The sequence below is a fragment of the Oncorhynchus mykiss genome, chromosome 17 (assembly GCF_013265735.2).
Source record: "Oncorhynchus mykiss isolate Arlee chromosome 17, USDA_OmykA_1.1, whole genome shotgun sequence".
NCBI classification, from domain to species: domain Eukaryota; kingdom Metazoa; phylum Chordata; class Actinopteri; order Salmoniformes; family Salmonidae; genus Oncorhynchus; species Oncorhynchus mykiss.
Window position 1 is genome coordinate 33,035,975 of NC_048581.1, and position 27,538 is coordinate 33,063,512.

Below are 27,538 nucleotides of genomic sequence, written 5' to 3' on the forward strand. Positions count from 1 at the left end.
GTTACCAAACGAACAAAAGGGTAAGAGAGGAGGGGCACGCTCAGTCTTGTCCTATCATAGACAGTACGTAACTGCAAACAAGATTTTACGTAGAAATCACGCACATTGCGTAAATACTAACAACAAACATGGCGGACGGTAAGTGAAATGTTGTTCGTTTATCGGCACTTTTGTACGTTCTATTACAGTTGCAGCGATACATTTAGCTTGAAATATTTTCGTATACCCCAACAATTTGTTTAATCCAGTCTGTTCTGTCGGTAACAGTCCTTGGTTCACGGTGGAAGGTCGTTGCTAACATAACGTTAACTAGCCAACGAGCTAAAGTAACGTTAGTTTACCCGCCACTAGAATTCATATATTCATTCGATATTACTGTAGCTAGCCTGCCTGTAGGGTACCTTCTTTGGCTTGTAGGAATGGATGGTACTCCTATGTCGTTATCTACCTGAATTTAATCTGGAGTAAGTGTGTTTATTTTACGTTCTAGTTAAACGATGACTGGACCACCGTCCTTGCGGTTGTTGACATTTTGATATTGTTGCTGATCTGTCTCTGAATGATTCTGAAGACTTTTACGTTAACTGACTCCTCTTCCTATTGCCTAGAATGTAGGTAGCTGACGTTAATGTATGTTTCTCTCAGATCACACGGACGCAGACCAATCTATGGAGGTGCACACTCCAGTAAGTCTTAATACAGATGTAGTTAGGGATTTTAAGCGGTTCTCTTCATTGACATGGCGTGTTTGATAGACACATTTTAAATAAATACATATTTCTGCTCCTTTTTAGACAGCTGAAAACCCCCATTCTGAATATGGACTGACGGACAACATCCAGGTATGACAATCTATACGATTATTGTGCCTTTCAGAAAAGCATGTCCATGAAACGGGGTCCATTTCAAAGACTCAAACATCACACTGCATTATGTTAGTTATGGTAACCTTGATTGTCTACTGAATAAGCAATGTATGCACAGCTCTCTAACATAGCATGCACTAATGTGTGAAGCCTATACATTTTGGTACAAATTGTTTAGGCTACATTGCATGAGATTGCAATTCCGAGTACACTTTTTTTAAAGACGCTTACATGCATGGATAGTGGCGTGAGTAGCGGTAACTGTTGATATTTCTGTATCTCTGCTTCCTCTTTCACCACCTCATTATGTAGAGAATAGTGGAAAACGAGAAAGCCAACACAGAGAAGGTCTCCAAACAGAAGGTGGATCTGCAGTCGCTCCCCACGAGGGCATATTTGGATCAGACAGTGGTGCCCATCCTTCTTCAAGGCTTATCTGTGCTGGCCAAGGAAAGGTATGTTGAAAATGTCTGTGCAGGGGCTCTGATTTTTTTTTCACATTTCTGCTTGACATGCTTGGAAATTTATTTGGAAAAAATGTATAGAACAGGCAGTACTATGAAAAGGGAAGCACATTTGGGTTTCAAGTAACTTTCAAGCGACCAGACTTTGTTGAAAATGTGCTTTTGTCCATTTTGTCTTCTCTTTCAGACCTGCAAATCCTATTGAATTCTTAGCAGCCTTCCTTCTCAAGAACAAATCACAGTTTGAAGATCGAAATTAAGCTCCAGACGGATGGAAATGTGCACTTTGAGCCCATCTATTTAAAATCAAGGAAATGGTTGTTTCTGTCATGTTTGCAGTTTTTTTTAAACCAGAATAAAGATGGTGTTGCAGGGAAATATGGTACTCTTTTAGGACAAATGTCAGAGGTAAACTAATATATACAAAAGACACCAACTACGTTGCACCTCAAGTTCCCTTGCATCATGGTCCCCTCCAGGGCAAAATATTCCAGATTCAGTCCATTTACCAAAATGCTTACAAGAGAACATTTGCGTTTTAATTAACAATGTCATGTTTTCATATTGCCAAATGACACACGTATCATTCTAGTGTCATGTTTTATTCTACCACTAGTTGAGCTACAGAGTTGGTGATGAACCCCTTTGATAAAAGGGTCAATCTGATGCCCCAAACTCCATTCTATTAATCATAAGAAATACAACAAACAGGGAAGTTGGTGCTAAATAACCCTGAACTGTAATTTTAGAATCACCCTTTCATCCATTGTTAGATTTCTGCTCTTGGAATTAATTTAGCAGATGTACCACTTTATTGCACACCACAATGAAAAAAAGTACAACAAAAAAAGAAAATCCATTCAGAACATCATTTAAGTGTATTAAGATAAATAAAATGTTACACCATTATTACATTCTATAAAATATATATTTTCAATATAAAGACTACACACTCATTGCATGTAACTGCACTCCAAACAGCAGACCAGTATTTTACTTTTTCCACACTACCACCAAGTTTGTCTTCAGTGAGCAGTTAGAACCTAGACTGCAATACAAACTGATAAACAGAAAACATCAGTTTGGATTTCAGGCTAATTAGGACCAGCATGCTTCATGTTTGTTTGAGCACTCCGGGATAATGTTTCCCCTAAGTACAGATCTAGCATCATCCTCTCTCCCCAATCCTAAACTTAATCATTAGTGGGGAAATGCAAAACTGATCCAAGATCTGCATCTATGGGCAACATCACCCTACACCATTTGGCACCCTTCTTCACAATACATGGCAACTCAGCAGCAATTAGCAAACTGGAGTACGCTTTGACTTCCATTTGGATTTTTTTTTTTAACTATTAGAAAATAAAAAATGTAAAGTTAAATAATTTCCTATGAGTCATACAAGATTGAATCAATTGTTGAAAAACAGAGTGCCTCAAACAAAACTTTCATTTTAATCTAAGCTTGTTCTATTTATTTAATTCACTTATTTACAGAAGGGCAATAGGGGGTTGGAATCTTGATACCTCATTTCATTTATCAAGTAAAAACTACACTCGAAGTGAAGCCCTAAAATATATTTGACTTTTTGGGTTTCTGCTTTCTCAAGACATTAAAGCTCCCATGCAGTCTTAATGTAATTTTAAAATCACTGTGTCTAATAAATTACTGTTTATTTAATGAAAATAACACCAAATACCCTCAGTGACCTCAATGCCTGTCTGCCTGCTTTATATAGCAAGCCACAGGATTCACTGTCTGTAGGAACGAACCATTTTTGTGAACGGGGTCATTGGTCAGAATAATCAGATCAGATTGTGATGTCATGCTGTGGGCCAAAAACTCCATCCCACCTGAACAGGCTGAAATTCCAGGTGTACATTTTAATATTTTTTTTATATATATTTTTTAACTCTTACACTAAGAAAGGCAGCATTATCATTTTCACAATGAGTGTTATTTTTAACTCAAAATGAAAATATAATAAAACATGGAAAATCAAGTTTCAGACTGCACTGCCCCTTTAAAAACCAGTAGCCTTGTGCAGATGTTTGAGGGGGAATTGATATGAATGGATCACTGCAGTATGTCTTGACTGTTCAAGTTACCACTTCACTTGTGCTCTATTGAAGTTGGAGTGCCAAGTTATCCTCAAAATAACCCAAAGTTGGTTGAGTGGAACATAAATGCCTAATTCAAATTGATCTATAGTGCGTAATAACATGCGATTTCTCCTGATAATTCACAATGTCCTGTTTCTGACCTGCATTTTATCGACATTGACCTATCTAATGAGAAGAAACAACTTGACGCCATCCTATATCTGTAAAATAAGAACTGAGACAGACCGATACACCCGTGTGGTATCAATGTATTACTGTACATCTACCACATGAAACAATCCTAGATGTATTTTACCCTCATTTGTGGTGACCTGTTAGCAAAATATACACAATCTGATTAAAAAGCATTATAGTCCCCCCCAATCAAATCCTTGCTTACAGACTACCATTGGTGGAAAACACGAGAACAGGCTTGGGGAAAAAATTGTTGTGCGTTCCATTGACCCCCAGATGGGAAGTCAGATGTAGAACTGGTGAGCAGCGAGGTTGTCCATAAAGGGGCGGACCAGGTTGTCTGTAGAGAAGTAGAAGACCAGGCCGAAGGTGATGGAGATAGGGAGAGCTGGGAGGGCCTTCTTGAATATGGCCAGCAGCAGAAGAGTGAGGCAGAGTCCCTGTGAGACACATTAAATAACATTTCAAATCCATAAATGGGCCACTTCATGCAATTTTTTGGGCTATCTCAGCTTAGCCACCACACTAAATAGGCTAGCGATCAACACCCATTCCAAAGTTTCTGCTGGAACTACCTTTCTAGTTTACTATGAGTCTGCTTATCATGAACATTCGTTCAGACATGCAACTGAACAGTTAAACATACATAAATACAATTGGAAAAATTAATAAAATTATTCACTATAATTGTAGGCTAACTCTTTAAGCCACCCTGCACAATCAATGAACCAACAGCATCACCTAGGCCTATACGTTCACTCCCAGGACTCATGGGATAGAACGCTTGGAGTGTAGAATAATATAAGGTACATATAATAATACAGTACACCCTAGAGGTCGACCGATTAATTAGGGCCGATTTCAAGTTTTCATAACAATCGGTAATCGGCATTTTTGGACACCGATTGTGGCCGATTTATTTAAATTGAACCCTAACCCTAAATTTAACTAGGCAAGTCAAGTTAAGAACACATTCTTATTTTCAATGACGGCCTAGGAACGGTGGGTTAACTGCCTTGTTCAGAGGCAGAACGACAAGTTAAAAATCTATCAGCTCGGGGATTCGATTTATAGCAACCTTCCGGTTACTAGTCCAACGCTCTAACCACCTGCCTTACATTGCACTCCACGAGGAGCCTGCGTGGCAGGCTGACTACTTGTTACGCGACTGCAGCAAGAAGCCAAAGTAAGTTGCTAGCTAGCATTAAACTTATCTCATAAAAAAAAACTAACTACACATGGTTGATGATATTATTAGTTTATCTAGCGTGTCCTGCGTTGCATATAATTGATGCGGTGCCTGTTAATTTCTCATCGAATCACAGCCAACTTCGCCAAACTGGTGATGATTTAACAAGCGCATTCGCGAAAAAAGCACTGTCGTTGCACCAATGTGTACCTAACCATAAACATTAATGCCTTTCTTTAAAATCAAAACACAAGTATATATTTTTTAAACCTGCATATTTAGTTAATATTGCCTGCTAACATTAATTTATTTTAATTAGGGAAATTGTGTCACTTCTCTTGCGTTCCATGCAAGCAGTCAGGGTATATGCAGCAGTTTGGGCCGCCTGGCTCGTTGCGAACTGTGTGAAGACCATTTATTCCTAACAAAGACCGTAATTAATTTCCCAGAATTGTACATAATTATGACATAACATTGAAGGTTGTACAATGTAACAGCAATATTTTGACTTAGGGATGCCACCCGTTAGATAAAAAACAGAAAGGTTCCGTATTTCACTGAAAGAATAAACCTTTTGTTTTCGAAATGATAGTTTCCGGATTTGACCATATTAATGACCTAAGGCTCGTAATTCTGTGTGTTATTATGTTATAATTAAGTCTATGATTTGATAGAGCAGTCTGACTGAGCGGTGGTAGGCAGCAACAGGCTCGTAAGCATTCATTCAAACAGCACCTTTGTGCGTTTGCCAGCAGCTCTTCGCTGTGCTTCAAGCATTGAGCTGTTTATGACTTCAAGCCTATCAACTCCCGAGATTAGGCTAGCGTAACCGATGTGAAATGGCTAGCTAGTTAGCGGGGTGTGCACGAATAGCATTTCAAATCGGTGACGTCACTCGCTCTGAGACTTTGAAGTAGTTGTTCCCCTTTTGTGGAGTGATGGGGAACAATGCTTCGAGGGTGGCTGTTGTCGATGTGTTCTTGGTTCGAGCCCAGGTAGGGGCGAGGAGAGGGACGGAAGCTATACTGTAACACAGGCAATACTAAAGTGCCTATAAGAACATCCAGTAGTCAAAGGTATATGAAATACAAATGGTATAGAGAGAAATTGTCCTATAATAACTACAACCTACAACTTCTTACCTGGGAATATTGAAGACTCATGTTAAAAGGAACCACCAGCTTTCATATGTTCTCATGTTCTGAGCAAGAAACTGAAACGTTTGCATTATGTGCCATGTAAAAAAAGCTATTTTACTTTATTTTCCAACACTTTGTTTTTCTGACTGCAACACTCACTATGAGAATGGCCACAAAGCAGGCCAGCGTGGTGTTCCAGTCTCCTCCGGTGGCGGCAGCCTTCCCCACCAGCACACTGTAGAAGATGAAGTCCCCCAGTCCCAGCTTGACTCCTCCTGCAGATTATACCACAAGACAGCATGTCCATAAGAAACCACATTTATTACAAAATTCTAAAAATAATTGAGGACATTTTTTTTTTGCCATGGGAGATGTTTGTCCAATCCCCAATCAACACCTAGAACCATAGCCCCTATACATTTGTGGAGATCTGAAAGGATTGGCTAGAAATGGCAAATGGCTGCATTTTGATAGGTTTGGTGTAATGTTCACCATCATTGCTTACACCTATCCGATCCTTTCAGATCCTGTGCCTAAGGGGTGGGGGCTAGTGGTTTATTTAGGATTCAGAAAGTACTCACGGTCTTCCTCGTCTAGGTCGTCCTCGGTTGAGTAGGACCTGTTCATCCCTGAGGACACTTGAGTCTCTGGCTCCACCCAGTCCCTCGCCAGGGCGCTGCCCTCACTCCGATGTGCCTCCTCATCTGAAGAACCTTAAATGGCAAAAGTTTATTTATTTTAAGTCAATCATTCAAATATGTTCTGCATTCAAATCTATAAGTGCACTCCTCCAAAAAACATTAATGTGAAACCACACACACACACACACACACACTTGAAAGTTTACATACACTTAGGTTGGAGTCATTAAAACTTGTTTTTCAACCACTCCCAAAATGTATTGTTAATTCAACTATAGTTTTGGCAAGTCGGTTAGGACATCTACTTTGTGCATGACACAAGGAATTTTTCCAACAATTGTTCAGACAGATTATTTCACTGTATCTAGTGGGTCAGAAGTTTACATACACTAAGTTAACTGTGCCTTTAAACAGCTTGGAAAATTCCAGAAAATTATGTCATGGCTTTAGAAGCTTCTGATAGGCTAATTGACATAATTTGAGTCAATTGGTGTACATGTGGATGTATTTCAAGGCCTACCTAGAAACTCAGCGCCTCTTTGCTTGACATCATGGGAAAATCAAAAGAAATCAGAAATTGTGAAAAACTGAGTTTAAATGTATTTAGCTAAGGTGTACTTTACACAGCCTAATGAACTTTACACAGCCTTTAAACGAAACACTGCTTGTAACAAAAATAAATAGGCTTTAACGAAACACGGCTTGAAACAAAAATTAAACAGTAGCCTACCAAGAAAGTCATTGGTCACCATGTTCCTCCTCATGTGCACTGAAACCACTGAAGTCATCTCCTTCGGTGTTGGAGTTGAATAGCCTCAGAATTGCTTCATCTGATGTTGGATCGTTTTCATTGTCGCTCTCATCCGGCTGTGCTCATGCTGCCCCTTCAACACGCAGCAGTCCAGCCTTTCGAAACCTGTTGATGATAGTGGATTTTTTGACAATGCTCCACGCGGTCAGGACCCACTGGCAGACTTGACCATAAGTTGCTCTTCGCATGCGGCCTGTTTTAGTGAAGGATTTCTCCCCACTTGTCATCCAAGCCTCCCACTGAACACGGAGCGCCACCTTAAATGCACGATTTACACTGATGTCGAGTGGCTGCAAATACTTTGGGCCATCTGCTTTTCTTCCCTCTGAAAGCTTTTGTTGTCTTTTTGCACCGAGTCAGTTCCTCACGCTGCTGTTTCCAACGTCTTATCTTCGACTCATTAAGGCCAAGCTCCCGTGCAGCAGCTCTATTTCCTTTTCCAACAGCCAGATCGATCGCCTTCAACTTGAAAGCTGCATCATATGCATTTCTCCGTGTCTTTGCCATGATGAGGGTGACAAATTACTACCGTAATCAGAATGATGGGAAGTTTGAGCGCGCTCGATTTACGTCACATTATGTGACGGTGCTCAGTTTTCTTTTGAAAGCGGGAAAAATCCATAAATTAGCCACGTCATTGTATAAACCGCGAGGTTCAAAGCGTGGGAATAAAGTAGCGGTTTATAGTCCGGAAATTACGGTACATACATACATACATACATACATACATCTTAGCCAAATACATTTAAAAACTCAGTTTCACAATTTCACATTTAATCCTAGTTAAAATGTCCTGTCTTAGGTCAGTTAGGATCACCACTTTAATTTAAGAATGTGAAATGTCAGAATAATAGTAGAGAGAATTATTTATTTCAGCTTTTACTTGGGTCAAATGTTCCCGGTAGCCTTCCACAAGCTTCCCACAATAAGTTGGGTGAATTTTGGCCCATTCCTCCTGACAGAACTGGTGTAACTGAGTCAGGTTTGTAGGCCTCCTTTCTCACAAACGCTTTTTCAGTTCTGCCCACAAATTTTCTATAGGATTGAGGTCAGGGCTTTGTGATGGCCACTCCAATACCTCGACTTTGTTGTCCTTTGGAACAACTTTGGAAGTATGCTTGGGGTCATTGTCCATTTGGAAGACCCATTTGCGACCAAGCTTTAACTTCCTGACTGATGTCTTAAGATGTTGCTTCAATATATCCACATCATCCCCCCCCCCCCCTTATGATGCCATCTATTTTGTGAAGTGCACCAGTCCCTCCTGCAGCAAAGCACCCCCACAACATGATGCTGCCACACCAGTGCTTCACGATTGGGATGGTGTTCTTCGGCTTGCAAGCCTCCCCCTTTTTCCTCCAAACATAATGATAGTCATTATGACCAAAAAGTTATATTTTTGTTTCATCAGACCAGAGGACATGTCTCCAAAAAGTACAAACTTCGTCCCCATGTGCAGTTGCAAACCGTAGTCTGGCTTTTTTTAAATGGTGGTTTTGGAGCAGTGGCTTCCTCCTTGCCGAGCGGCCTTTCAGGTTATGTCGATATAGGACTCGTTTTACAGTGGATATAGATACTTTTGTACCCGTTTCCTCCAGCATCTTCACAAGGTCCTTTGCTGTTGTTCTGGGATTGAGTTGCACTTTTCGCACCAAAGTACATTAATCTCTAGGAGACAGAACACACCTCCTTCCTCAGTGGTATGATGGCTGCGTGGTCCCATGGTGTTTATACGTACTACTGCTTGTACAGATGAACATGGTATCTTCAGGTGTTTGGAAATTGCTCCCAAGGATGAACCAGACTTGTGGAGGTCTACAATTATTTTCTGAGGTCTTGGCTGATTTCTGTTGATTTTCCCATGATGTCAAGCAAAGAGGCACTGAGTTTGAAGATAGGCCTTGAAATACATCCACATGTACACCTCCAATTGACTCAAATTATATAAATTAGCCTTTCAGAAGCTTCTAAAGCCATGAAATCATTTTCTGGAATTTTCCAAGCTGTTTAAAAGGCACAGTCAACTTAGTGTATGTGAACTTCTGACCCCCTGAAATTGTGATACAGTGAATTATAATTGAAATAATCTGCCTGTAAACAATTGTTGGAAAATTTGAACAAAGTAGATGTCCTAACAGACTTGCCAAAACTATAGTTTGTTAACAAGAAATTTAGGGAGTGGTTGAGATACGAGTTTTAATGACTCCAACCTAAGTGTTTGTAAACTTCCGACTTCAACTGTACATACACATAGGCTTGCGAAAGTATTCACCCCTTGGCATTTTTCCTATTTTGTTGCCTTACAACCTGGAATTAAAATATTTTTTTTTGGGGGGGGGGGGGGGGGGGGGGGGGTTTATGTCATTTGATTTAAACAACACGCATACCACTTTAAAAGATGCAAAATATATTTTATTGTGAAACAAAACAAGAAATAAGACAACAACAAAAAACAGAACTTTGTAGAGCCACCTTTTACAGCAATTATAGCTGCAACTCTCTTGGGGTAGGTCTCTATAAGCTTGGCACAACTTGCCATTGGAATCTTTGCCCATTCTTCAAGGCAAAATTGCCCCAGCTCCTTCAAATTGGATGGATTCCGCTGGTGTACAGCAATCTTCAAGTCATACCACAGATTCTCAATTGGATTGAAGTCTGGGCTTTGACTTGGCCATTCCAAGACATTTAAATGTTTCCCCTTAAACCACTCAAGTGTTGCTTTAACAGTATTCTTAAGGTCGTTGTCCTGTGGTAGGTGAACCTCCTTCCCAGTCTAAAATCTCTGGAAGACAAACAGGTTTCCCTCAAGAATTTCGGGGTGATGAGAGGTGTTGGATTTGCAACAGACATAGCGTTTTCCTTGATGGCAAAAAAAGCTCAATTTTAGTCTCATCTGACCAGAGTACCTTCTTCCATATGTTTGGGGAGTCTCCCACATGCCTTTTGGCGAACACCAAACGTTTTTGCTTATTTTTTTCTGGCCACTCTTCCGTAAAGCCCAGCTCTGTGGAGTGTACAGCTTAAAGTGGTCCTATGGACCGATACTCCAATCTCCACTGTGGACCTTTGCAGATCCTTCAGGGTTATCTTTGGTCTCGTTGTTGCCTCTCTGATTATTGCCCTCCTTGCCTGGTCCATTAGTTTTGGTGGGCAGCCCTCTCGTCAGGTTTTGTTGTAGTGCCATATTCTTTCCATTATTTAAATGGTGCTCTGTGGGATGTTCAAAGTTTCTGATATTTTTTTTTTATAACCCAACCATGATCTGTAGTTCTCCACAACTTCGTCCCTGACCTGTTTGGAGAGCTCCCTGTTCTTCATGGTGCTGCTTGCTTAGTGGCGTTGAAGACTCTGGGGCCTTTCAGAACAGGTGTATATATACACTGAGATTATGTGACACTTACAGTGCCTTGCGAAAGTATTCGGGGGCTGAATAATTTTGCACGCCCAATTTTTCAGTTTTTGATTTGTTAAAAAAGTTTGAAATATGTGTGTGAATACATACGCACGCACCACTTTTCCATTAAACTTTTTTTAAACAAGGTTTTTTTTTTTTTCATTTCACTTCACCAATTGTCCATTACATGAAATCCAAATAAAACATTAAATTACATGTTGTAAATGAAACAAAATAGGAAAAACACCAAGGGGGGTGAATACTTTGCAAGGCACTGTATATATATAGTTGAGACTAGGAACAAACTGAGCATTGTTAAAGCCAAAGGGTTATAAGCAGAAATTAGACAAAACGTACCTGTATCTTGATTTGTGGGCTCTGCATGTCTTGCTGGGTTGGCCATCCCAACCATCCATATCATGGCAGCTAAACATAAATTAAAGTCCTATTAGTAAACTTGAGCAATTCTGCAAGACTCATCATTTTAGTCGAAAGGCATCCTTATGGAAGGAAATTACGAACCATACCAAAGGCTCGAGAACCAACTCAAAGAAACCGAACAGACAATTTGGTCAAATCTGAATTGAACTAAAACAAATACACATAAAGTGCACCAAGACAAGGAGCCACTGCTTTGCATGATGCCTATTCCTTCAGAGTTGGGTCGTGTGCCCTTAAGCAAAGCGCGTAACCCTAAATTACTCCAAATGATAATGGCAGACTGTGGCCGTGACCACACTCTCGGGGGTGTCTCAGGGGGAATAGAGTGATTAAAAAAATACAACAACAACAAAAAATAATAGGACAAATATAAGCGACCAACATTAAAAAATGTAATAGAATTGTAAAAATGAAGAAAACGCTCTTATGGTAGCAAAACATGTTTGCAACAAAAAATGAAATGAATTTATTGGACAAATCAGGTAGGTCTCTTTGTTCCGTTGGAAGAGAATACACACCCTGAACTTGTTTAACAAGATACACTTTCTGTTGCAAAACAGTTTGCTACGGTGTGCCCCAGTGTACAAAACCTTGTACTTACATGAATATATGAGAGCAGGGAAGATGGGCTCGTTACGCTCCTGTGCGGTCTCTACAAGCATCCTGAGAGGACCTTTAGGGCACAAGACCGCAACCAAATCTGCAAACAAAGGAGAGTAGCATGACACAGGAATTTCTGAATGAGCAAAAAAAAAAAAAAAAGCACTGAACTACTAGAAGAACGATTGCAACATTTATACATGATGAAATTGCACGACTTTTGATAGATGGTGCTCAGCTAATAGTCCAGGTCTGTACAGCAGCATGATAAAAAGGTCTACCATCACAGTTAAAAAGAAGCGTCAATTTAACACCTATACCATTAACCATTAAATCAAAGGGCCCATCCAGAAACAACCTGTAGTCTCTACCCCTCTTGGCTATTCGCAAATATCTGAAAGGATTAGATAGGTATACGGAATAGGATAGTACATTCACCTTACACTGGGATAGGCTAGTTGGAATTTATACCCATCCAAGGACCCTGCAACACCAACACTTTCAAATCTTCTACATTTCTAGACAAAAGATGGAACCTCCACCTTGTCTAGGGATATGCTAAGTGGAAATGATTATCTATTCAAGGCCCTTATATCTATCCAATCGTTTCAAATCACCTCAGTGTCTAGACTAGAGACTAAATTGCTAGGGGTTGTTTCCGGACGATGCCAGACAGTATAAACCAACAGCAATATATACTCTGAGCCCTCCTACTCACCGTAGACGGAGATGGCTCCCAGGATGACCCAGGCGGACCACTCGGGCAGGTACTTGATGAACACCAGGGCCATGAGGGCCGAGATGGCGATGAGGTAGGCCTGCTGCAGCTGCAGAGGCCCCTTCCAGTGTATACAGATCATTCCTACCACCCCAAAGTTCCAGATGATCATGGCTACAGTTGGGTAATCCATGGCCAAGTTGTAGGTTTTAAATACCTCCCTGGATAAGAGGAGAGAGACCTGTCAAATCAAACTTAATTTAAAGTGCATTCAAACCTCAAACCGCTTTACAGACAAGGGATGTATCTTAATGATCAGTAGTGGCTTCCTTTCCTCACCTCATATCCTTCATCCATAGTGATCCGAGTAGGACAGATGAATACCCTTCCTTTCATCTGTCCTATCTTTTAGGATGAGGAATTCACATTAAACTGTTGAGATGATGAGATCCAGAGTGTGAACTGAGTAATTAGAATGCTGCTTTGGATGTAAAGTACCAGTCAAGTTTAGAACACACCTACTCAAAGTTTTATCTTCATTTTTTACTATTTTCTACATTGTAGAATAATAGTGAAGACAAAACTATGATATAACACATATGGAATCAAGTAGGGACCAAAAAAAAGTGTTACACAAATAAAAATATATCCTTTGTTTTAGATTCTTAGGAGCCACCCTTTGCACACTTTTGGCATTCTCTCAACCAACTTCATGAGGAATGCTTTTCCAACAGTCTTGAAGGAGTTCCCACATATGTAGAGCACTTGTTGGCTGCTTTTCCATCACTCTGCGGTCCAACTCATCCCAAACCATCTCAATTGGTTTGAGGTTGGGTGATTGTGGAGGCCATGTCATCTGATGCAGCACTCCATCACTCTCCTTCTTGGTCAAATAGCCCTTACACAGCCTGGAGGTGTGTTGGGTCATTGTCCTGTTGAAAAATGAATGATAGTCCTACTAAGCCCAAACCAGATGGGATGGCGTATCTCTGCAGAACGCTGTGGTAGCCATGCTGGTTAAGTGTGCCTTGCATTCTAAATAAATCACAGACAGTGTCACCAGCAAAGCACCCCCACATGCTTCACGGTGGGAACCACACATGAGGAGATCATCCGTTCACCTACTCTGCTTCTCACAAAGACACAGCAGTTGGAACCAAAAATAGCAAATCTGGACAGATTTCCACCGGTCTAATGTCCATTGCTCATGTTTCTTGGCTCAAGCAAGTCTTCTTATTAGTGGTGTCCTTTAGTAGTGGTTTCTTTGAAGCAATTTGACCATGAAGGCCTGATTCAAGAAATCTCCTCTGAACAGTTGATGTTGAGATGTGTGTTACTTGAACTCTGAAGCATTTATTTGGGCTGCAATTTGATGCTGGTAACTCTAATGAACTTATCATCTTCAGCAGAGGTAACTCTGGGTCTTCCTTACCTGTGGTGGCCCTCATGAGAGCCAGTTTTATCATAACGCTAGCTGGTTTTTGCGACTGCACTTGAAGAAACGTTCAAAGTTCTTGAAATTTTCCGGCTTGACTGACCTTCATGTCTTAAAGTAATGATGGACTGTCTCTTTGCTTATTTGAGCTGTTCTTGCCATAATATAGACTTGGTATTTTACCAAATAGGGCTATCTTCTGTATGCCACCCTTATCTTGTCACAACACATCTAAATGGCTCAAATGCATCAAGAAGGGGAAAATAACTTAACAAAGTACACCTAATTTAAATGCATTACAGGTTGAGAGAATGCCAAGAGTGTGCAAAGCTGTTGTCAAGGCAAAGGGTGGCTACTTTGAAGAATCTGAAATATAACATTTTTGATTTGTTTTAACACTTTTTTGGTTACTACATGACTGTATGTGTGTTATATCATAGTTTTGATGTCTTCACTATTATTCAAAATGTAGAAATAGTACAAATAAAGAAAAACCCTGGAATGAGTAGGTGTTTCCAAACTTTTGACTGGTACTATAAGTGAAGACAGTGGCATTCTGTTTAAGTTAAATCTCTGGCCCAGGGACTAAGGTGATCTTTCAGATCAGACAGTTCTTTAAATTACAAAAGCTGAGGGGGGAGAAGTTAGAGCCAACAAAGTTACACTAGTGTGGTAGAAATTGCTTTAAGGCAATATTTTTTGGAAAATTGTCAATAATCACAGAGAAAAGTAGCATCAAAATACTGATGGATTCTGGGTACTATCTCATAAACTTGGGATAGGGTTAATTATCAGGTATTCTATTGAAATTGAGTGCTTAGATTTAGAGGGTCAACACCAGAAGTGAATGGTTATCTGTAGGAGGAAGGTATATGTGTGTGCAATTAAGCTTGGAATGTGCTGAGTGCAGGAAAAACGATCACGTGGCAGCATTGACAAGGGGAGAGAGCCCTAGATTAGTGATGAAGGGGGTCGGGGTCAGATCAGGTCACATTAAGGGAGAAAGAAAAGTTTATTACCAGTATCACTTTGTATCTTTATTGCTAGACAGGAAACTAAGTTTAGCGAAAAGGAGGAGACTCCACCCAAAGTGGGGTTCATATATCACAATTATTCTAAACATGTCTTTGTCCGATGCAGCTGTATTGGCCCTCTGGGAAGAATATACTTGGTTTGAGCTTTCATAGTGTCCGTCAAGTTTTTAACTCTGAAAATATGTATTGTTAGGTTCTAATTAACAAGTTCTGCTTCCAACGAAGCAGCAGTATCAGTTCCCCTTTCTGTGTGTATCAATAACGCCCAGATAACGCAAGCATTGTGTGGCCACACACACACACAATTTAACTAGCCCAGAATAACCATAGTGCAGAGAAGCACTTCCAGTCTACTGTCCCAAATGCATATGGTGTGTTGGGGTGTAAAACAAGTGACAGACTATTCCCTATATAGTGCACTACCTTTGACCAGAGCCATGAACTAAGCCCATATAAAGAGCCTATATATTATGAGACAGCCTTCCTGTCCCGCTCTCTCCTTGAAACAACCACAACAGCCAGGCAACATGATACCATGCGGCTGACTACAAACAATTCCAGGGATGTACACTCACCCCAGGTACATGAAGCTGAACCAGAAGAGCATCATCAGCGAGGACAGGATGAGCCATCCGTGAATGAACTAGGACGACACAGAGCATTAGAATTTAGCACTCCAAGCTTGGGGCCTGTTCAGGAGGATGTAACATTACAGAACGTTTAGATAGAAATGTAGGTTGTAAAACAACAGATATGATTACCTGTCATACAGAATGAATAGAGCGGAGACAATTCCCTGGTATTCTATCTGCAATGTTCAGAATGTTTCACATTACTGAATACACTCTTGGTCTGTCTCACCTTGTAGCAGCGGTACTTGTAGAGCACAACCAAGAAGATGGTCATGACCACGATGACGCTGATCATGATGATGGTGTTGAGCACTGAGTTGAGCAGCCGCTCGCCCACTGTGTCTGTGTCCTCTGTGAACGGCGTATAGATCCTAACAGGGCCAGAGTCAAATCAACAATCATGAAAATCGGCCTGGCGCAAATGCTATCTTCCATGGTGTAGTTTCCCCCGAGGTACAGATCTACGATTAGCTTCCCCTCCCCCAATCCTAACCTTAACTTTTAGTGGGAGAAATGCAGAACTGACCTTGGATCAGCATCTAGGAGCAAATTCACTCTAAACCTAATATTATCTACACCTAATATTTATCTCATGAGTGGCCAACCCTCCTTCTCAGATCACTGGCTAGCTACCCTCCTGCAGGATTTTGCTGCAGCCATACTCGAACACACCATATTCTACAAAATCAGGTTCTGTATTTCAGGCTGTTATAGTAGGGCTGGAGCAAAAGCCTGCACACCCAGTAGCTCCCCATGACCAGAGGGAGGGTTGGCCAACCCTAATTTAGCCTTAGTTCCAGCGAGATAGATATAGATAGATATAGATTTAGCTTCTACTACAGTGTGGGAAAACCTGTCATGTAACATACTCAAGCTATAAAGACTTTAGTGTCTACTAAGTTCTAAGCATGTCAGTCTCAAATCACAGGAAAGGTTCCCTTAAGGTTCTGTCAAAGATATGCGAGAACCACCTCTTCTCATAATGTCCTGCATAGAAAGCAGCTCATGTCATATTATCACGCAAAGAAGCAGCTCATCTCATATTATCACGCAAAGAAGCATCTCTTCTCATATTACACTGGGTCGTGTTCATTAGCGCACACAACAGAAAACATTTTGAAATGGAACACAAAAATGTGCAATTCTTATTGGACAGGTCCAGGTAGCAGCCCCTCCCCGCTTCCGTCCGTTTTATACTTCAGAACATAACCTAAGCTAGGCTACTAAACGGAAGGGGGAACAAAACACTTACAGCTGCTGTCCGTTCTTCTCAGTGTAGAAGCTGACCGACTTGATGGTGGCTACGACGACCACCATGCAAAGGGTGACGGGGACGAACAGCATGATGACATGCTTGGCGCCGTACTTGAGGGGGAGCTCCTCCTCTTCCTCCAGGTCTACGGGCTCCCGCTCCACGGCACTCCTGTCCAGGCTGGGGGGTTCAGCTGCAGGCTCTGGGGCCACTGTGCGGCGCTGCAAGGTAATGGAGCACTTTCTAGCATTGCTTATTACATAGAAATAGTACATGGTATGAATAATAGTGTTATTATTGCACTATGAATGTTTCAACAGAAAATAGCATGTAGCGGCTGTGATACCCACAGTATATATATTCATCACAATCACCACTATCTAAGATTTGCGGACATTTGATTCAAAGGCTCATTCTCAAGTCATCCTAAATTCCTTGCATCCTCTCCCCTTGCCGACTTCTCAAAATGCGTTGGGGAGGGTACAGGGAGTGACCTTGGACCATCTCCTCCAATACATTTGCAAATGAGGTGGATCAATTCAATGGCTCTAAGGTGTCCCTGCTCTGGGAAGGGCACTTGCCCAACAGTGCAGAGGACACTTACCCTGGGCTCCATGTCTGCAGGCTGGGGTTGGTCAGGGTCTTGTTGGTAAGATGGCACAGAAGGTATCTCGGATGCAACCAGAGCTGTCCTCTCATTGTAGGAGTCCTCTTCACTGTCCGAGGTACTCATGGATGGAATGTTAGCGACGGCAGAGTAGTGGGACACAGCTGCAAAATTTTACAAATTAATCCAGACAAAATTAATTTGCGATGTTATTTGACCCCCCCCCCCCAAAATAAAAAAAAATGGAAACTGCAACTTTACTGACGCCCAATCATTATAGTTCCGCAGGGACTGACTGGATTATCGAGTACGTTGATATCGAAAAACGTAGCCTAAAACTACATAACGTTACATCATTTCAGGATACTCTAACGTTACTGTAGCTAGCTAAAATGAGGTTTACCGCAATGGCACGACAGTCTGGTAGTTAGATCACTGAAAGTTAGCTTGCTGGCTAGCTAGCAAGAGCATTAGTATAATAAAACATCTGTACGTTCTATATTAAAGTGAGTTATTAAACGTGTCAAAGTACCTTCTTAATCCACAATTTGACATAAACAAGACCAAGGACAACACCGCGTCCGTTCTTAGAAGAAAGGGAGCACTTCTGCAATTGCTCTTCTCTGACGACAAGCAGAACGGCAACAAGGAAGTCATCAGCTGATGCCTGGTGGACCACGTGATCCGTGCTTCTGCAACGTCACTAGACAACTTGTGACTTCAAATACGTTTGCTTTGTAAAAAACAAAAAATATATAAGAACGTTAAAAGTAAAAATATATATAAAAAATATGTTTATGAAACTTGCAAATACAAGCCACTCATCTTACAGTGTCTATAGAAATTCTACACACCCTTTCAAATGTTTTGTTGCCTTAAAGCCTGCATTAAAAATGTAGCTGTTGAACAAGTTGAGAAGATTCAATGACTTGGTGTTTTTACCTTAGACTGTAAACTGTCATGGTCAAAACATGTAGATTCAATGGTTGTAAAGATGGGGAGAGGTCTGTTCATAGTAAAGAGACGCTCTGCTTTTATGACACCACACTTTAAAAAAAAAGCAATTCCTGCACGCTCAAATGCTGCAAAGAAATACCTAGTTAAGCCGCAGCTGGCCCAGAACAGAGAGGCACGTCTTGCTTTTTACTGTAACCGGAGGGCTAATATAAATACTATGCACGCCAGTCTCTCTCGGCTAAGAGTTGAGGAGAGACTGACTGCAACTCTTATTTTTATAAGAAACATTAATGTGCTGAAAATTCAAATTAGTTTACATAGTCAACACAGCACTGACACACAAGCTTTACCCCACCAGACATGCCAGCAGGGGTCTTTTCACAGTCTCCAAATCCAGAAAATTTTCAAGAAAGCATACAGTATTATTTGGAACTTCCTTCCATCTCATATTTCCCAAATGAACAGCAAATATGGTTAAAAAAACAGACAAAGCAACATCACACAGCCTCTCCCCTATTTGGCCTAGATATTTTGTTTGTATGTATTGATATGTGGGCTACGTATGCCATTTTTTTATTTATGTAGTTCTGACCTTGAGCTGATATTGTCTATGAATGTTCTGTATTGTGTCTTTTGTTATCACTTTCCAGCCCACTTTCCAGCTCACACTCTCAAACACATAGATCCCCTGAACGCAGCTAACGCTCCAGATTCCAATCACCTGAATTCTGATCACTTGTTCACACATTATTTAGGTCAGTTCCTTGCACCCCATTATTGTGAGGTATTGTTTGTTTTGTGACTCACTTCTAGTTGGAGCGGTGGGTTTCCTGTAATTTAATCCTCCCGTGTTTGATCGTTTTTGCCTGCCTCACTAACGACGCCTATTTTCCTGCCTGTACTTTAGTCTATCGGATTTCCTGTTATCCACTTATTGCCTGATCTCCCGGACAACGTTAGTAGCTTTTTCCCTGCCTGTACTGTTGCCTTGTTGGACCCCCTGTGTACGACCTTCTGCCTGCCCCTGGACCCAGCTACCTGCCTCCTCCTGTGGTCCTTTACAAATAAACACCTGCTTGGGCTTGAAACCAGCTCTCTGTCTCCCATTGTGTTCATTACAAAAGGTATCTTTACTTTTACTCAAGTATGACAATTGTGTACTTTTCCCACCACTGCTAATGAAATACTAAATTCTTATTTTCCCTATGCCCATCATGAGGTTGCTACAACCTAGCCTACAAATTAAATGTTTTAGTAATCAAGGTGACCGTGACACAATCAATATCGCATTGCACACTCTTGGCTTCATCTAGCTGAACTCGGGTGTAATCATCAAATCAAATGGTATTTGTCACATGTTCTGAATACAACCGGTGTAGACCTTACTGTGAAATGCTTACTCACAAGCCCTTAACCAACAATGCAGTTCAAGAAGGACAAAGTACCACAAAAATGAGGCTATACAAGTATACAGGGGGTAGAGGTTAGTTGAGTTATTTTGTACGTGTAGATAGGGGTAGAGTGACTATGCATTGATAATGAACAGCGAGTAGCAGAAGTGTAAAAACAAAAGGAGGGGCGTGTCAATTTAAAAAATCCAGGTGGCCATTTGATTAATTGTGAATGTTGACCTGTTTAAAGGTCTTGCTCACATGGTTACCGAGAGCGTGATCCCACAGTCATCCGGAACGGTTGGTGCTCTTATGCGTGCTTCAGTGTTGCTTGCCTTGAAAGCGAGCATAAAAGGGCATTTAGCTCGTCTAATAGGCTCGCCTCACGAGTCCAAACAGTTGCAAACGAAAGTTTCTATTGGATAAATTCAGGTAAGTTTATCCCCGTTTCGTTCGCTTCCATTTAAGAAACATTTATCAACAGAATCGGTGGAATGAATACACCCGATCACCCGCAAACACAGTTCTCTTTCATAGCAGCCCCATACAAACAGCATGATCACTTTGCTTGTTGTATAATTCCTTCTCACATTTACGCGCTATCCTCCTCTCACCTTCTCCCTTCGCTTGTGGACTTAAGTGCACAACACAAAAGCTGTCTGTGACAGGGCAAAAAAAATGTTCCAAACCTTCATACCATAACCGCTAACTGCTACACATAGCCCACATAGTTTTCACCATATCAGCTAATGTCATAGTCAACATAGCTACTAGAACTAACGCGTTAGTAAACCAGCTAGCTGCAATCATGCAGTACAGTGTACAGCAAGCATTTTAGAAGTTACAGAAGAAGTCTGGTGAGGACCTGCCTTACTACAGGTCTACAAGCCCTCAGTCCAGCCTCTCTCAGCCCATTGCACTGATGGCGGGATTGTGCATTCCTGGTGTAACTCGTGCAGTTGTTGTTGCCATCCTGTACCTGTCCCGCAGGTGTGATGTTTGGATGTACCGATCCTGTGCAGGTGTTGTTACATGTGGTCTGCCACTGCGAGGACGATCAGCTGTCCGTCCTGTAGCGCTGTCTTAGGCGTCTCACAGTACAGACATTGCAATTCATTGCCCTGGCCCCATCTGCAGTCCTCAAGCCTCTTTGCAGCATGCCTAAGGCACGTTCACGCAGATGAGCAGGGACCCTGGGCATCTTTCTTTTGGTGGTTTTCAGAGTCGGTAGAAAGGCCTCTTTAATGTATTACGTTTTCATAACTGTGAACTTAATTGCCTACCGTCTGTAAGTGTCTTAACGACCGTTCCACAGGCGCATGTTCATTAATTGTTTATGGGTCATTGAACAAGCATGGAAAACAGTGTTTAAACCCTTTACAATGAAGATCTGTGAAGTTATTTTGAATTTACGAATTATCTTTGAAAGACAGGGTACTGAAAAAGGGCCGTTTCTTTTTTTGCAGAGTTTAGCTAGCTGCATTTGTTGGCTAAATAAGTGAAAGTAAAACATATATAGCAAGCTCTCTCTCTTGCTTCTCCTTCATTAAAAACATTAATTTAACTATTGTCTTTCTCTTTGTGTCAACTACTCACCACATTTATACACTGCAGTGCTAGCTATCTTATGCTTTCAGTACTAGATTAATTATTTGATTGGGTGGACAACAAGAGCTCTGATATGTTGGAGGACGTCCCCGTAAGTTGTCATAATTACCTTTTAAGTATATGGAAGCGGGTGAGAACCATGAGCCTCCTAGGTTTTGTATTGAAGTCAATATACCAAATATCATCCATGCCCAGTTAAGCACAAGTTCACTCAACTTTCTATCAACGTTTCCCGTTACTCTGGGAATTGTGATTGAATCAACGTAATATTAGCTACTTTCAATGCAACATACCAAAACACAACAAACAATTCAAGACTTTGTATGCAAAACTAACTTTGAAAGATATTTTCTTGTAGGCGGAATGCATCGGAGTAGGATTCTATTGACACACATGACTCAGCCCATACACTACAGACTGGTGTGGCATAACCAATCAGAGCTGCATTGGGCCTATATACAGTGCCTTGCGAAAGTATTCGGCCCCCTTGAACTTTGCAACCTTTTGCCACATTTCAGGCTTCAAACATAAAGATATAAAACTGTATTTTTTTGTGACGAATCAACAACAAGTGGGACACAATCATGAAGTGGAACGACATTTATTGGATATTTCAAACTTTTTTAACAAATCAAAAACTGAAAAATTGGGCGTGCAAAATTATTCAGCCCCTTTACTTTCAGTGCAGCAAACTCTCTCCAGAAGTTCAGTGAGGATCTCTGAATGATCCAATGTTGACCTAAATGACTAATGATGATAAATACAATCCACCTGTGTGTAATCAAGTCTCCGTATAAATGCACCTGCACTGTGATAGTCTCAGAGGTCCGTTAAAAGCGCAGACAGCATCATGAAGAACAAGGAGCACACCAGGCAGGTCCGAGATACTGTTGTGAAGAAGTTTAAAGCCGGATTTGGATACAAAAAGATTTCCCAAGCTTTAAACATCCCAAGGAGCACTGTGCAAGCGATAATATTGAAATGGAAGGAGTATCAGACCACTGCAAATCTACCAAGACCTGGCCGTCCCTCTAAACTTTCAGCTCATACAAGGAGAAGACTGATCAGAGATGCAGCCAAGAGGCCCATGATCACTTTGGATGAACTGCAGAGATCTACAGCTGAGGTGGGAGACTCTGTCCATAGGACAACAATCAGTCGTATATTGCACAAATCTGGCCTTTATGGAAGAGTGGCAAGAAGGAAGCCATTTCTTAAAGATATCCATAAAAAGTGTTGTTTAAAGTTTGCCACAAGCCACCTGGGAGACACACCAAACATGTGGAAGAAGGTGCTCTGGTCAGATGAAACCAAAATTGAAATTTTTGGCAATAATGCAATACGTTATGTTTGGCGTAAAAGCAACACAGCTCATCACCCTGAACACACCATCCCCACTGTCAAACATGGTGGTGGCAGCATCATGGTTTGGGCCTGCTTTTCTTCAGCAGGGACAGGGAAGATGGTTCAAATTGATGGGAAGATGGATGGAGCCAAATACAGGACCATTCTGGAAGAAAACCTGATGGAGTCTGCAAAAGACCTGAGACTGGGACGGAGATTTGTCTTCCAACAAGACAATGATCCAAAACATAAAGCAAAATCTACAATGGAATGGTTCAAAAATAAACATATCCAGGTGTTAGAATGGCCAAGTCAAAGTCCAGACCTGAATCCAATCGAGAATCTGTGGAAAGAACTGAAAACTGCTGTTCACAAATGCTCTCCATCCAACCTCACTGAGCTCGAGCTGTTTTGCAAGGAGGAATGGGAAAAAATTTCAGTCTCTCGATGTGCAAAACTGATAGAGACATACCCCAAGCGACTTACAGCTGTAATCGCAGCAAAAGGTGGCGCTACAAAGTATTAACTTAAGGGGGCTGAATAATTTTGCACGCCCAATTTTTCAGTTTTTGATTTGTTAAAAAAGTTTGAAATATCCAATAAATGTTGTTCCACTTCATGATTGTGTCCCACTTAATACAGTTTGTGTCCCACAAAATACAGTTTTATATCTTTATGTTTTAAGCCTGAAATGTGGCAAAAGGTCGCAAAGTTCAAGGGGGCCGAATACTTTCGCAAGGCACTGTATAAATAGACCATTTCCATATATGGATCTGTGCCATTCACTTTGAACTGGACTGTGTTTACAGCATGAGTGGTCGTGAGTAGATTAGCTTGTTTTTAGATCAAAGTGAGAGCTGCATGTAGCCATGTGCACATTTGTTCATATCCATAATTTGTCTGATTCTCTGTAATAATGGCATGGGAATAATAATGCAGTTTATTTAGTAAAGTGCTTTCTTGCATCAAACAACAACATTCTCAGTCACCTCCTTGTCTGAAGAAAAAATTGATACACAGGTTAATGTCAAGACCTGCATGTTTTTTTTTAAAGTTTCATAGAATATAGGCCTACATTGAACATCACACATTGGCTGCTACTGTAGGCTGAAGGATAGAACAGCTGTTTCCATCTTAAAATATTATGGGATGCATTTTTTTTTTTTTTTAATGAGACGCCCCTCTGGTAGGTCTACATTATGATCAAATAGCCACAGTAGCCTACTTAACCACTGTCTGAAACTGTAACTTAAAGTGGGTACAGCCTAAGTGTTCACAGTAAACGCACGCTGAAAGTTGCACAGAATTTGTTGTGCTCAGCAGACCTGAAATTTGCTCAGTGCTGAAAAATGTAGGGAACATTGCAATGTACCCAGAGGAGGATGGAAACTAGCTGTCCTCCAGCTACACCATGGTGCTACTCCAGAGAATGCTGTTGAAGCTTCTGTAGACCTTCATTGCAAAACAGTGTGTTTTCATCTATTATTTCTTTAGTGATGTGAATATATTTAGTTTTATCTAAAAATAATAACTTAATGTTTCACTATTTTTATGAAATTCACTGAGGATGGTACTCCCCTAACTCCTCTGAGGAGCCTCCACTGATCTACACATCCTACCCCACAACTTCCAACTGAAGGGGGGAAATAAATAAAAATTCAAACTGAAATAGCTTGGTTGGATAAGTGTCCACCCCTTTGTAATAGCAATCCTAAATTAGCTCAGGTGTAACCAGTCACCTTCAAAATCACACACCAAGTTAATTGGCCTCCACCTGTGTTAAATTGCAGTGATTTCACATGATTTCAGGATCAATTCAGCAGTTCCTGTGTAGTGAATTGCAAAGCAAACACTCATCCATGAGAACCAAGGTGTCACGTCTACTCCCACTCCTCCCCTCCGGCGTTCAACATCGCCGGTTTACTAACCACCGGTCATGGCAACTGTCAGTGAACAGGGATACCTACTTCGTCAACACAATGACCAGCTGGCGCAACTGGGGACGGCTATGGAAGAGGTTCTTCGCAGTGTTCAACGTCTTTAACATACCCGAAAGGCGTTGACTTCAACTAGCGGAGGACACTCTACCACCAGTCAACCCAGCAAGCATCACACCAGCACATTCAGCAACCCGCCCAGGTCAGTGAATCCTGTTTGCCCCTCCAGGATAAATATGGCGGCACCCCATCTAAATGCCGTGGCTTCCTACTACAGTGCTCCTTCTACTTTGCGCACTGGATGGGAGCCCCAACCACAGAGGTCCAAGGTTGCCAAGGTGATTTCTCTGCTAACTGGGAGGGTGTTGTAATGGGGCACAGCCTTCTGGGAGAGAGGAGAGGAGGAGATGGATTCCTATGAAGGGTTCATGGCTCTGTTCAGAGGTATCTTCGATCATCCACTGGAGGGCAGAGAGGGGGTTGAGCACTTACTCCAACTATGGCAGGAGGACCAGACTGCTGCTGAGTACGCCCTCACCTTCCGGACAGTAGCAGCATCCAGCGGATGGAATGAACCGGCACTTCGTACGCTATTCAGAAGAGGACTGCGCGAGGAGGCTGTTTCATCAGGAACTTTAGCACCATCGCCACTCCTCTCCCCTCAAGGGTAGTCCCCATAGGTTGGTGTGGAGACCAGCAGCTGACGAGGCCTTCCACCTACTGAAGGGATGTTTCACCTCCGCCCCATTGCTCAAACATCCAGATCCCACGATACCCTTTGTGGTGGAGGGGGATGCTTCAGAGGTGGGCGTGGGGGCAGTTCTGTCTCAACGACAAGGTAATCCACAAAAATTGTATCCTTGTGCGTATTACTCTAAGAAACTGTCCCCTGCAGAGAGGAATTACGACATCGGTGATTGAGAGCTCCTGGCTGTGAAGTTTGCATTAGAGGAGTGGAGACTGGCTGGAGGGCGCCAAGGACCAATTCGTTATCCTCATTGACCATCGGAACCTGGAGTACATACGAACAGCGAGGAAGCTGAATCCACACCAAGCAACGTGGGCCCTTTTATTTACAAGATTTGACTTCACACTGACCTATCGCCCAGGTTCAAAGAACAACAAAACCGATGCCCTGTCCCGTCTCCATGATTCGGGAGAGGGTCCTGTAATGAATGCCCCCTTCCTCTCGAGTCGTAGCCCCTTCCTCTCGAGTTGTAGCCCCTGTGGTCTGGGATGTAGATGTGGACGTTTGCCAGGCTCTGGAGAGGAAGCCTGCACCAACTACCTGTCCTCCTGAGCACATCTATGTTCCCACGGGGATAATGGATCGGCTGCTGACCTGGGCACACACAGCTGTCGTCGTTGGACATGCAGTTATTTCTCATACTACTCAATCTATCTCCGAGAACTATTGGTGGCCTACCTTGGCGCAGGACGTTATTCGATACGTCAACTCTTGTACAATATGTGCTCAAACCGAATCCCCCCGGCACGCTCCAGCAGGGAAACTCCTTTCCGTGTGTTGTGGAAATTTCCTTTATTATCAAATCATGAGAGAACAAACCACACACAAGTCAGTTATATTATAAAGTCCATATTTAATTATATGAGCTTCACCATAGCCCTGTGACTCTCAGATCAATTCAGTGTCTATAAATGAATTCTCTGAGAGTGCTTACAAAACAGTTCATTTATAGCCAAGACACACCCATCTCAACTCACATGACAAATAACAGATCTTAGGAACATTACACAAATAATTTTTTACATGAAAGAGGAGTATCCCATAGCTAGATAGCATTAGCTATAAATTATTGTTAAGGTTGGACTCCTAAACGAAGTTCTTATCTCGTTCTTGGTACCAATTAGGACCAAAACATTACCTCATCCAATGGCATATATCAATTGTCAATTCTAGATACTCCCATCTCAAATACACCCCCTCCTGGACAAGTTCACTAAGACAGTGAGCCTCTTAGGTCATATACTAAATCAAGATAAGGGCAACATCAGAGGGGACATACAATAGTTACAGACACATTCCCATATGAAGACAAGCCTGACCTCTCCCCTCTCTGGGCCCCTAGTGACTAAGCCCTAGCAGAGAAGGGATAACTGCCAACAGTATTACCCAAAAGAAGACATCCTAATGACATATCTCACATAAGCATTATTATGTAAATAAAACATCTTATTTATGAATGTTACCTAACTAATTCTGATTGTTCCCCAACACGTGCCTCAGAATTCTTGGTCTCATCTATCCATTGACTTTGTCACTGATCTCCCATCCTCTGACGGTTTCACCACCATTTTAGTGGTTGTGGATAGAATTTCCAAATCCTGTTGTTTCATCCCTCTCTCTGATCTCCCTACTTCTCTCCAGGTCACTGAGGCACTATTCCAGCAGGTCTTCCGGTATTATGGCCTTCCGGAGGACATCGTCTCCGACGATGGCCTCCAATTCACCTCACAGGTATGTAGGGCCTTCATGGAGAAGCTCGGGGTTATGGTCAGCCTCACTTCCGGGTATAGGCCTCAGTCTAACGGGCAGGTGGAGAGGATGAACCAGGAGCTGGGGAGGTTACTGAGGAGTCACCGCCAGTGCCAGCAGGGAGAGTGGGCCCGAATTCTTCCATGGGTGGAGTACGCCCATAATTTGTTATGTCACTCTTCCACTGGGCTGACTCCCTTCCAGTGTGTTTTTGGTTTTCAGACAGCCTTGGCTCCATGGACCCCGGGACAGACCGAAGCTCCTGCGGTGGATGAGTGGTTCAG

At 41.8% G+C, this 27,538-nt stretch overlaps 2 protein-coding genes across 3 annotated transcripts; one reads left to right on the plus strand and one right to left on the minus strand.

The window, feature by feature from the left end:
• Positions 1-23: 23 nt before the first annotated feature.
• LOC110493759 (protein dpy-30 homolog) lies at positions 24-2,019 on the plus strand. Of its 2 annotated transcripts, none has more exons than XM_021568219.2 (5): positions 24-138; positions 646-686; positions 795-842; positions 1,179-1,321; positions 1,518-1,737. In XM_021568219.2, the coding sequence occupies exons 1-5, from the start codon at positions 129-131 to the stop codon at positions 1,588-1,590; spliced, it is 315 nt and encodes a 104-aa protein (XP_021423894.1). In that variant the 5' UTR covers positions 24-128; the 3' UTR covers positions 1,591-1,737. The 2 variants fall into 2 exon arrangements, with proteins under 2 accessions (XP_021423894.1, XP_036805644.1); XM_036949749.1 differs by lacking the exon at positions 24-138 and adding an exon at positions 220-464 and having other exon boundaries at positions 1,518-2,019.
• Positions 2,020-2,185: 166 nt separating this feature from the next.
• psen2 (presenilin 2) lies at positions 2,186-18,211 on the minus strand. The gene is made up of 11 exons (XM_021568217.2): positions 18,053-18,211; positions 17,518-17,684; positions 16,914-17,134; positions 15,891-16,032; positions 15,605-15,672; positions 12,561-12,781; positions 11,844-11,942; positions 11,159-11,227; positions 6,537-6,668; positions 6,115-6,230; positions 2,186-4,067 (listed from the first exon to the last, which is right to left on the minus strand). Exons 2-11 carry the CDS (start codon positions 17,644-17,646, stop codon positions 3,912-3,914), a joined length of 1,353 nt encoding a protein of 450 aa, XP_021423892.1. The 5' UTR covers positions 17,647-17,684; positions 18,053-18,211; the 3' UTR covers positions 2,186-3,911.
• Positions 18,212-27,538: the final 9,327 nt, after the last annotated feature.